The sequence below is a fragment of the Pseudochaenichthys georgianus genome, chromosome 11 (assembly GCF_902827115.2).
Source record: "Pseudochaenichthys georgianus chromosome 11, fPseGeo1.2, whole genome shotgun sequence".
Taxonomy (NCBI): Eukaryota; Metazoa; Chordata; class Actinopteri; order Perciformes; family Channichthyidae; genus Pseudochaenichthys; species Pseudochaenichthys georgianus.
The window spans coordinates 32,554,277-32,567,241 of NC_047513.1; the positions used below are offsets into that span (position 1 = coordinate 32,554,277).

The 12,965-nt window shown below is 41.9% G+C and overlaps 1 protein-coding gene across 1 annotated transcript in view; it reads right to left on the reverse strand.

Moving 5' to 3' along the window:
* The window catches only part of trappc9 (trafficking protein particle complex subunit 9), a 339,169-nt gene that overhangs the window by 280,467 nt on the left and 45,737 nt on the right, over window positions 1–12,965 (reverse strand). The window contains exon 10 of the mRNA XM_034094424.1: window positions 3,643–3,769. Within this exon, the coding sequence (XP_033950315.1) occupies window positions 3,643–3,769 (127 nt within the window). The remainder of the gene's footprint in view (window positions 1–3,642; window positions 3,770–12,965) is intronic.

Sequence of the window (12,965 nt, forward strand, 5' to 3'; positions counted from 1 at the left end):
GTCCTACGGCTCATGGTGTTGCTGGCCCAGGCCCCCCATCTTCCTTTTTGTTTGTTTTACGCTGTCCTCCAGACTTGGTTCCTTTCTGCCGGTGAGTTACGGCTGTGCTACAAATAAACGCCCGTCGATAACTAAATTCTGTGTTTGGCGTGGTTGTTTTTATGTTGCGGGTCTTCCCACGAGCCACTACCGCTTGGTAGGGGGACGGGTCGTAAAAACATGTTTCACTGTTAAAACCGGTGCTGGGATGACATGTTTTGTAATAAAGCTGCTGTATAATTTCAATAAAGCACCAAATCCACAAGAAAAACACTCCGACAAACTTCCTATTTGCTGGACAAGATATTCAATTATTTATTACCCATATTTAACGTCAAAATGTTGCATCCAAAGTGAGGAAGGTTGTTTGTGTTGCTCTTGCGGATAGATGTTTGTTTTTGAACCATTTCAGAGGAGAATTAATCCATTGGAAGAAATTGGTTTTTAAATCAATGTGGTGATAAAACAAGATTAGTGGAAAGCCTCCTCTCGAAGCAATTGACATTAAAAGCCCCAAATTATATATTGAAGGCTTTTTTGTGCAAGAATTAAACGGTAATGGCTAACTAATGACAAACCGCCTCACTTTTATGCATCAATGGTATAATCACTTCAAATGTAGCCTATTATTCAGATTACAAAGCAAAACAAAAAAATTGAGCCAACATTTGACAAGAATAAGGAATCGTATGAATACTAATACACACCTGTATGTATCATGTTATATATGATAGGGTTAGGGTTACAGTGTGCACACTTATGTTCAATTCCTATATGTGTATACATGTTTTCTTTACCTTGTTATGGTTTATACAAATATATATTAAACCTACAGTTAGGGCTTCTTTCAAGTCGTCCTGTGTCCTGAATGTTATGGTATTTTTAAATTGTATTTTATATGTATTTTACATCCATCTTGTAATTGTATGCCATGTTTTTACATTGTCGATGTTTGTTGATCTTTAAAGAACCCGAGACAAGTGTTTTATGACATTGGGCTGCATAAATGTTAGATTTAAATATTATTTATCAATCAATTAGCCCACTGCTAAAGTGTCTAAAGGACATAAAGGTCTGGATGGTGTGCAACTTCCTGAAACTAAATGAAGGAAAAACAGAAGTAATGGGTTTTGGTGGCACCACTGGCATCACTTCTGTAGACCTGGGTTCCTTGGCTCAGTACACAAAGCTCACCATTACGAGCCTTGGCATTCAAATGGACCCTGAACTAAAACTGAGTTGGATTAAATCTGTGGTAAAAACAAGTAAAACCTTTTCTCTCCAGACAGCAGTTTGAGACAGTAATGCACGCCTTTTGTCACCACTCGGCTGGATTACTGTAACTCTCTCTACATGGGGGTCAGTGGGTCCTCCCTCGCTCGTCTGCAGCGGGTGCAAAATGTCGCAGCAAGGCTTTTAACTGGCACACGGAAATATGACCACATTTCCCCCATTTTGGCTTCGCTCCACTGGCTGCCAATACATTTTAGGATTCATTTCAAAATCCTTTTAAATCCCTAAATGGCATGACCCCACCATATCTTTCTGAGCTACACGCCCAACCGCCCTCTCAGGTCATCTGATCAGCTGCTCCTGAATGTGCCCAGAAGCAAGTCCAAGCGGAGAGGGGGCCGTTGCTTCTCTGTAGCGGCTCCCACACTGCGGAACGATCTGCCCCTTCACATCAGACAGGCCGCCACACTGCCTGCTTTTAAATCGCTTCTTAAAACCCACCTCTTCTCCTTAGCATATTAACATATTTTAGAGCGTTGCTTGTATTGCTTTTAAATTGTTTTTACTTGTACTTGTTTATGGTGTGTGAGCTGAGCTGTGTGATTTTTTGTATGTTTTGTTTTGTTTATTTGCCTGTACAGCACTTTGGTCTGGAGGTTTAAAGTGCTCTATAAATAAAGCTGTATTGTATTGAATACTGAATGATTTAATTGCACGTTCTTAATTGAACTTCTTGTGTTTATATAAATATTTGTATATATTTGTATTGGTTTAGTACCTACTTAAAGGACAGAAAAAACGTTGTCTCAATAGGCAACTACACATCAACTTTGACAAATATGTCATGCGGGGTTCCTCAAGGCTCCATCTTAGGACCTTTGCTTTTTAATATTTATATGCTACCTCTGGCTGAAATTATTAAAAAAAGCGATCTAAGCTATCACATCTATGCAGACGACACCCAGATTTATTTTTAAAATCACACCAGGAGACTCTCCGATTAGAACACTGAGCAAGTGCATTGAGCACATCACTGACTGGATGACTCAGAACTTTCTCCAACTGAACAAACAAAAAACTGAGATCATTGTTTTTGGAGCAAAGAAGGATCGATTAAAGGTAATCGCAGAGCTTCAGTCAGCAGACTACAAAACCACTAATAAAGCTAGAAATCTGGGTGTAGTGATGGACTCCGACCTGAATTTCAACAGCCACATTACAACAGTCATTAGGTATTATCACCTGAAGAATATATCGAGGATTAAAAAACTAATGTCACAACAGGACTTAGAAAAGCTTGTCCATGCTTTTATTTTCAGTAGACTCGACTACTGCAATAGTGTATTCACAGGGCAGACAAAAAAATCCATCAGAAAACTGCAGCTGATCCAGAACGCTGCTGCTCGAGTCCTCACTGACACTAAAAGCGTGGATCACATCAGTCCGGTTCTGAAATCTCTACATTGGCTTCCAGTCGGCCAAAGAATTGATTTTAAAGTACTATAGCTAGTTTTTAAATCATTACATGGTTTAGGACCAAAGTATATTGTTGAACTCCTACATAATTACGAGCCATCGAGGTGCCTCAGGTCTTCTGGGACGGGTCTGCTATCGGTTTTGAGTGTAAAAACAAAACGTGGAGAGGCAGCATTTAGCTGTTATGCCCGGCGCTCTGGAGCAAACTACCCAAATCATGCACGCAAGAAACGCTTACTATTTTTAAATCGAGACTAAAAACATATCTCTTTGCCGCTGCTCTTAATTGAGATGCTCATATTCGAACTACAGTATGCCTTTTAAAAAATGTGTTGTATACCTGTGGTGTTTATTTTTACTATTTTATTATCTTTGCTTAGTAATGTCTGTTGTAAAATTGTATGATGTGTTTTACTGTATTTATTCCTAAAAAGTATTTTAATTTGTTTTGTAAAGCACTTTGAATTGTCGCGTACAGAAAAGTGCTATATAAATAAACTTGCCTTGCCTATAGGAACATTTAGTCTTTTACCTATAGTGTAGGGTTAGGGTTACAATGTGCACATGTTAACATTAATATATGTTTATCAAAATATTGTTTTTACATTTTACAGTAGAAAGAAACTGCATCTTATTCTTAACGTACATTTTGTATGTAATTTTCAAGTCCAGAAACTCAAGAAAAGGCACCATCATGGTCTGTCCACCTTTTAGCCTTAGTTGTTCACCTTTGGATTACATCACTGCTTTCAATTTAACACCCGTCACCAAAATGGAAACTAATAATGTGCTCAGTATGGAGTGCACACACACACGTAGGGCGTCTTATAACTCTGGTTTGTAAAATTAAGTATTCAGACCCTGAAAGCAACATTTAGCTCCGCTGTGTCTTACCGTACGATGGGGAGCTTAGTGAAGGGCACGGGGGGGAGCTTCAGGCCGTCAGGAAGCGTGATGACCTCCATCCCTCCCGGACACTTGGAGGTGTAGTTCTCCAGACTCTGGGTCACCTCTTTTTTCTCTATAAAAGTAGAAGTACAGGAGGAGAATAATTTAGCACTGGCTCGAGTACATAAAGACGTCAATAGATACAACCATCCAAAGATCAGGCAGCAGCAATTACAATATAACGTAGTGCTCCTCGCCCCGATAGGTTCATCTTTGTGTGTGATATAAATTAAGCCGACGTTAATGACCTGTGAGGTGTCTCTCTCAGCAGAACCAGCCCCAGCCGTCAAGTAACATTGGGAGTTTTATTGTGCCGTCGATACCTTTGGGGCGAACATTACTGCTCACCCAGCCGGAGAATTTGCTTTGGCTCTGCAAGTTTCACGAGTGTCGATCAAGGCGAGGAGGACATTTAGAAAGAGCGCCAGGACCCATTCAGATCTATAACCCTCTTTCAGCGTACCTTATGAAGTCATACGAGTCTTTACACTGGCTTCCTGTGTGTCAAAGACTTGATTTCAAAATACTGCTGCTGGTTTATAAAGCTTTGAATGGTTTGGGCCCTAAATACATTTCTGACCTCCTGCTAAATGATGAACCATCCAGATCTCTCAGGTCTTCAGGGACTGGTCAGCTTTCTGTCCCCAGAGTCAGAACTAAACCTGGAGAAGCAGCGTTCAGTTATTATGCTCCAAACATCTGGAACAGACTCCCTGAAACCTGCAGGTCCGCTGCAACTCTGACTACTTTTAAATCCAGACTAAAGACTTTTCTTTTTGCCGCTGCTTTTAATTGATATATTCATATCCAGAGATGAGGTCGTTACTCAAAAAAAGTAATATATTACATATTACTTTAAAAAAAAAAGTAATATATTACTTTACTCGTTACTTTACTCGCAGGGCCGCCCCTCCCTACAGGCAGATCACGCAGACTGCGGAGGGTGCTTGATTTTGCGGAGGGAGCCTCATCAGAAGCGCAATAGCGGCGCACCTACTAGGGATGCATACCGGTATCCGGTATTACCGAAATACCGGTTACTGGTGGCTACGGTATACCGTACCGAAATCAGATCCGGTTTCGATACTTTAAAAAAAAAAAAAAGTGAGTCCGTGGCCCGTGATGGCGGGTGTTATAAATTACATTGCATAATCGTTTTTCTTCATATTTTATGTATTTTTCATTGTTTGTTCAATACTAGAAAGGTAAGTCCCACAAATGAACTGTGGTGGGATTTGTTTTCTCTCACCAGTGAAGGCAAATGTTGATTTTAAAGATGAGATTTGTTTGTTTGTGCAATGCCGAAATCTCATGACCTTTATTCTATTATGCATTTGTTCTCTAGTCGAATCTCAGGTTTAACATTAATTATAACGGTGCTATAACGGTCTGTTTGCATTGACAAGATGTGCTATTCACGCGGCACACCTGATGTGTTATAAAAGATATTCCATAATCGGTTTTCTTCATATTTTTTTCATTGTTTGTTCAGCACTAAAAGGTCCAAGAAGTCCCACAATTGAATTTAATATTCATTTGACATGTTAACTATATCGTAAAGCGCTTCATGGGAGTAATTGTGGGATGATACATTTTCAAAGTATCACGATATGCATCGGTTGAGTATCGGTATCGTTCAGTGGTATCGGTATCGTAAAAAAAGTCAACGATATGCATCCCTAGCACCTACAGTGTTACTCGTTACTTTGCTCGACATCCTCACTCTGGATTCGGAGGTAGCCATTAACTTCACGTTAGCATGTTGTCTTTGCAGGTGCGTGTTGAGGTTAGACCAGGGGTAGCCAACACGGTGCCCGCGGGCACTTAGTCGCCCGCGGGCACTTAGTCGCCCGCGGGCACTTAGTCGCCCGCGGGCACTTAGTCGCCCCAGGGGCAACGTGAGTCGCCCGCCGGGCATGTTCTAAAAATAGCTCGCCAAGCAAATCCAACATGTATAAAATACACAAAACAAAAAAGGAAATGTAATTAAAAGAATCTACCCTATGCATAAACGAAACCTAAATCATAGCGAACTCTATCTACTTACTACAACTCTATAACACCCCTCCCCCCACCCCACCCCACAATGAATATCGACCAATCACGTTCTTGCTTGATTTGCGGACCAGCGTTGCAGTCGGGAAGAAAACCAATGTGGCACCTCCCCGCTGATTTTCCTTCTGGCAGAATCTACACAACACATCAGCCCCATTGAACAGCCTATCATGCCAGCCTATACAACACATGAGGGGCAGTTTTTTACTACTTACTAATTTCCACTGGGGACAGGGGGGGGGGGGACATGTCCCCCGCACTTTTCTAAATCACCTTTGTGTCCCCACTTTACAAATATGTTTATTATTATTTTTTAACGCAATCCGTCATCGCCACGGAGGAGCACACAGCCTTTGTGAGCGAGCGAGACAGAGAGAAAGAGAGTGAGCGAGCTAGGGAGGGAGGGAGAGAGAGAGACAGAGAGACGGAGAAAGGGAGGGAGGGAGAGCGACAGAGAGACTGAGAGAGAGACGGAGAGAAAGAGAGCTAGGTAGAGCACACCTTTATCTATTTAATATAGATAAAGTAAGAAATAATTCCAATGTGTACTATAGGACAGTAAAAAAAACAGTTTAAAAGGGGAGTGGTTAGTAAAATATGCATAAAGAAAAAGAAAGAATGCTAATAGGTAACATAAGATAAGAATAAACAAGTTTAAATGATTTGTTATTGGTTGTGATCATATTCTAAAGATGTTTGGATTATTGAAAATACAGCTCCCTTTCATCTGAGTGTTGAGAGCTGTATCCATACATTCATGTTGTGCTCAAAGTGCACCAGATTGATGCATTTCACTTCAACATTTAAAAAAACTCTTCCATGCATGCTCATGAGGCGGTGAGGACCCCCCTAGAGGAGGTGAGATCCACCCCCAAATAAAAAAGGTTAAATTAATTAAATTGCAAACATTTTCTTTTAGTAAACACTGCAAACGGGTCCCACAGACCCAAACAGCACACAAAGGGTCAGCATATAATAATGTTAAAATGTGCTAAATATATACACTGCAAAAAATGGAATAGTTGCTGTGTGACTTTATATGTTATGTATCTCTGTACAGCACTTCTGGAGGTTTTAAAGTGCTATATAAATAAAGTTTGATTGGATATAATGTAAATCATTTGTGTGTAGGGTCTGGGCCCCCATTTCATGCTACATTGTGTCTTATGATCGTTCCTGTATGTTTAATTGTTTGTGAATAAGTTAAATGATTCAACATTGGAAGGATAAGATAATAGCGGGTTGCGTCTCTCTGACAAAACCAAATTAGCAATCACAAAACTAATTAATCCCCGACTTGTTTTTGGTTTAGCATTTGAACCGATGCTTCTCTAATGAGTATTAAAAACATTTCCAGAACATTGGAACAAAACAAAAACCCTGAAAATAAAGAGGTATGAATCTCAAGGCCATATATCCAGCTTTTTTTGTTTTAATAATTGTGTATATACACCGTAAGCCTAATATACAGTATATATGCTCTCTAGGAAATGCCTGTTTTAAACGGACAAAAGTGATAACATACAAAACGGTCCAAACAAATGTGTTGCATTTACAAGTTAATATAGACGAGCCAAAGAGCCATGTTAACTACAGTCAGAGGAGTATAGTTCAAATTAAGGTCCGGCGAGGGTACAAATTATTTATAAAGTGACCCTAACAGCCCGTCCACACAGCGGCGTGCGTTGAAGCTTGCCGGCGGGCGTGTCTGAAACTCGACCAACAACCAATCCCGCCCCTGACACACAAGCAGCGGTTTGATTGGCTCGAGCTTGTACCGGCATATGATTCGATTGGCTGACTCTTCTGCCGAGGCTTCAAAAGTTGAACATTGCTCAACTTTTGCAGCGAGCCACGCCGGCAAAGCTCCGTGTCGCTTCCCGCAATGCAGTTCGGCGAAAAGTGACCTCACCCCATTCAAAGTGAACGGTGAAGCTTTCAACGTGTGCACCGCTGTGTGGACGGGCCGTGAGAAGGAATCGGTGAAAAAAGCACATTGGGAATAAAATAGCAAGAGATAAATGGGCGATGGCTCAGTCGTCCTCTTGGCTCACAGCTTGTTATGATTGATGGCTTATTTGTAAACAAAATGTCCCCTTGTTTGCCATGTCTGAGTGTTCACAGCAGCCGTCTGATCGGGGCCACTCGGGGACAAAAGCAGGGGCCTGTTTGAATGTTGATTCTGTTCACATTAAGCCAGGAACAGCATACAATAATAACATATTGTTCTCTTTTAGACCATTCATGTGTGCGAGTCAGCACCGATGCATGTGTCCGTCAGGAAACAAGCTGTTAACAAGTAGTTCCAGCAAACATCCACTGACAAACTGCAATGTTAACGACCTCATGATGACCTCATATGTTTTAACTTGAGATCAAACCTGTGTTTAGTCTAGAAAAAGGTAAATGTGTGCCTTGTCTGAGATGCTGATTTGAAACCGTTGTTACATACAGTTACGGCACTTCCTGTTTCTGCCGGAGAGAGGGGAGGCCGTCCCAAAGCTTGCTGCTGTGTTTACTCCCTCCATCTGACAGGAGGAGCCTCGTTGAGCTGCGAGTGTGGCTACAGACGGAGGGGTAGGGTCGAGGGAGTGGTTTGGGATTGGGCCTACGTTACAGAAGTTAACTAATGAGTCCAACGGAGGCGGAGAGAAACTCCCTCTGAAGGGAACTCTGGGATTTTAGCGTTTTTAAACCATTGACATGCACACAAACCGATATTACACACTACAGGAAAGGGAAAACTCCAAAAAGCATAACAGGGCCTCTTTAATAGGAAGCCACAGGTATGATAACAGGCCATTAAGGTTGGGTAGAAACGGCAAACAAGAAGTTGATGTCAGACTGAATAATGGTGTGGTAACTAGTGTTAATTTCGTTGACTAAAACTATGACGAAAAATGTTCGTCAACGACCTTTTTTTCCATGACTAAGACGAGACTATGACGTCAGTAAACAATAACTAACGAAATCAATCAACATGCAATATCGTTGACGAAAGGTGACGAGACGAAAATGTAGTTTACTAAATAAAAACGTTGCCAAGATCTCTCTTTACTTTCGTTGACGAAAAAGGAGGAGAGGAAATATAATCAAAGATAACGTTACATCTCTGATAGACAGTTTTTCTCCCAGCAGTTCCATTTCCGGTGCCGCGGCTGGGCAGCAGCTGTGTGTCGGTGCTGCGCGCGGCGGTACATTCGAATTAGACCGGGCAGCGGCACACTGAACTGTCAGGAAGACTCGGCTCATCTAACTAACCTTATTTAACAGAAGATAAAATAGCAACAACAGGGCTTGCCCCCCCGTCCCCGTCAGCGCGAGTGAGTGATGAGTTGTGTACAGACCTTTATATATACAGTCTATGGTACAGACCCGACGGGTAATAATGGATTATGACGGAAATGTTACGATCCGTCGAAATGACTGACAACGAAAAAGTCTAACGCCACCACTGCTTGGGAGAAAGAAACGATGTGATATTTGGTCCCATTTTCGCTACAATGAGGCGGAGAAAAAAAGCGAATGCATTGTTTCATCAGAAGGGAAGCAATGTGGCCATAACACACCACAAACCTGACCAGATACTCTCTGCAAGGCTGCTTAATCATTCAACCTGTGTTTTTCATCCAATAAGGACAAGATATAATCTTATTGTGAAATAAGTTTGGCTAAAATGACAAATTATTGGTTTTGGCTAGACTAGTTTGACGGAAATGTTCTATATAACCTGATGACCTAAGACTCAAAGGTCAACAGTTTTCATTGACAAAAAGTAGACTAAAATGCTCAGACTTTTAGTCGACTAAAACTTGACTAAATTAAAACAGGATGAAGGTGACTAAAACTAACAAGGACATTTGACACAGGACTACGACAAAATAAAAAATAGCTGACAAAATGAACACCCGTGGTAACAAAATTAAGCAATAGTAACTGAACATGTACAGACTTTGAGCAGGTGCTACTGCTAATGTAACACAGCTGTCGTTCTCCTGAATCCTTTCACTATTTGATCAAATGAAAACCAACCCCACAGAACACCTCCTTCCCTGCTGAGAAGGAGGTGCTTTTATTGACACTACTGAGAAGAGGTGCCCACTGTCACCTTTAATGACAGTGGGGAAGGGTTTATCAAATGTTAGGGTGAAATGAAAACTTCTGACACGCCACAAACGGACGTATCAAAAGTGTTATGAATAATTTAAAGACTTCTGGCTGCTTTCAGGGGAAAAAAGGATGACCTTAATCCTTCTGGTACGACGTGAACTATTTAAAAGAAAGCAATATCAAACGGATCCATCTCTATTTACTGAAGTGTTGTCACGACATGTTGACTTCACCCGACACTTTAACACTCCTTCCTGCTTAACAGTGCATTAGCCGCGTTCACACTGCGGTACTTTTCCCACAAAGGTTCATGCGAACTCTTTAGTTCTCATGAACTAAGTACAGATCGCGTTCACACCAGAAAAAGTCCCTGGGGGAGGATTAGGCAAATGAAGCCGCTGACGTCACTTCTTCTTCTTCTGCTTTGGGTTTACTGGCAGGCCGCAACCCACTTCACGGCGTATACTGCCGCCCAAAGTCCCCGGCCGGAAGTCCCCGGAGTTGGGGAAGGCTTCAGTAGAAGCTGCTGGGACTCCCAGCAGCTTCTACTGAAGCCTTCCGAGTAAATCGCCAGAACGCCGACACCTCCTCATCTCCACCGCTCCCATGTTTTATTGTGTGTTGCCATAAGTTAGTCTCTCTGCGTTTCTGCGCTGGGCTAATGCTAATGCTAATAATGCTAATGCGAGGATAATAAAATGGCGGCTTCACAAAACTTTTTGGGAGTTTTACGGGGCGTGGTTTGCAATCCGCCCAGCCAATCAGGAATATAGCTCTTTTCTCAAAAAAGAGCCGCTCGAAAGTCCCTGCTCTCTAGCGGGGACTTTCGAGGGGGTAAAAAGGTTCGCATGAACTGCTTTTAGTACCGGCTCTTTTTGGTGTGAACGCGATCATGAACTAAGTTCGCATGAACCTTTGTGGGAAAAGTACCGCAGTGTGAACGCGGCTATTGTTTGCGTTTCAAAAAGGGAGGTACTGCAGAGATAGGTGGTGCATTTTGCTGAAAAAGTAGTCTGTTTGGTTAGAGAAGTCTCTTAAAATAAGTTTTATAGCATTGCAGAAAAAATAGGGATCAATGTGAGTTTATGTAAATCAATAAAATAACTTTATCTGCCCTTGGTAGTACTTCTGCAAGTCTGCAACCCCTAAACAACCACATCAATGTTCTCCTTGGAGAAGACAAATTATGCAACAATTGCGCTTGTTATTGCAACTGTGCTTTAAAAACATCGCTGGCTATTCCTCAGAATGGAGGTACAGTTTGATTTGAGGTGGTGTTAGACTCAAGAGGATCGCTAATTGGTGGTTAGGGAGAGTTCACCTCATTAAATCCCTGTGACCGACAGACTCAATAAATATAGAAATTGATTTATGTTTGCAAGATACCACACACACGACTTAACGAGGTACATCGAGCGGCCTTTCATCAGAGAACTGTTCAAAGACATGGCTGCTGTGGGCGAGGAGAGGACATGTGTCTTCAATAAGAGACGATATGTCAGGCTCTTGTAATCTCCACACACACACACACACACACACACACACACACACACACACACACACACACACACACACACACACACACACACACACACACACACACACACACACACACACACACACACACACACACACACACACACACACACACACACACACACACACACACACACACACACACACACACACACACACACACACACACACACACAGTGAGGCCAGTGGACCTCGCTCACATCGCTTCAAACAGAAACCCTATCTCCAGGCTGCACAGAGCACAATGTTGCACTCCCGCCAAGAAGAGACTGGCTTTGTAGTGCATCACATATTATTAAGAACAAGGTATAATGCCTTAATCACCAAAGGACAGGTTGGCCGTTTCTAGAAGGCTGGAAGCCCCTCGCAGGGTTAAAATACTACCGTGGGGGGGGGGAGCGTAATACTGCAGCCTTTAAGACTTATGCAGTGGTGCAGGCATGAGTCCTAAAACATGGAAATGGGTTATCATTTATAGCACTTGCCTTGAAGTCTATCGTTTTGTGTACGCATTTATGGTAAGACGTTTAAAATAAGGTCTGTTGTTGAGACAAAACTGAGAAGATTTTCAATCAATCAATGTTTATTTATATAGCCCAATCTTCACAGTGTGTACAGAATATCAGTATGACAATACTCTGTCCTTAGACCCTCTGTCCTTAGACCCTCTGTCCTTAGATCCTCTGTCTGTCCTTAGACCCTCTGTCTGTCCTTAGACCCTCACATCGTACAAGGAAACACTTCCAGAGAAACCTCAGGGAGAGCAGCAGAGGAGGGATCCTCTCCCAGGACGGACAGACGTGCAATAGATGCCGTGTGTAAATGTTAAAGTTTAGTTCTACAGTAGCCGCCTTCAGTTTACGGTGGTGACTTGAAGGAGTTGTAGCCTCGATTGCATTTAATCTTCAACTACGATACAAGTGGTTTTAATATTCAATTCAATCTTTATTTAATATGTGGAGATGATCTTGCAGATTAAAAAATGTCAGCGTCATAAATGTGCGTTAGCAGCAGATATTATATTCCAAAAGAGAAAGCCCATATTGATATGTGTCTATGTTGATGTTACACATGGAGCTGCTGTGATGCAAGGAGCATTTCAGACTTGACCTGACCATTAAAGTATTATCGTATCCCTGCACCACTGCTTTGTGAGCTGACCTAGCCACCTTTAGCTTAGCGCTGGGGACATGAAGGAGTTATTAGGAGCCTTACCCACTGCATTCAATCTTCAACTATGATACAAGTGGTGTAATATGTGGAGAGGATAAAAACATGTCAGTACCATACGCGTGTTAGCAGCAGATCTCGGACAATATTCAAAAACCAAAAGCCCATTGCTAACTTCCAGGTCGGCTTTCACACATATCATCAAATTCAGACTGAAGCATTTGTGCTCCAGTCGATCCCCTCAGAGCTGAATCCAGATCAGATGCACGCTAAAGGGTCATTGACAATGTTTTCTCTCTGTGATTGTGATGTTAAATGTTTGTTTGTTTTTCATGTATTGTGTCTTGATATTTGTCTATGTTGATGTTACACATGGAGCTGCTGTGATGCAAGGAGCA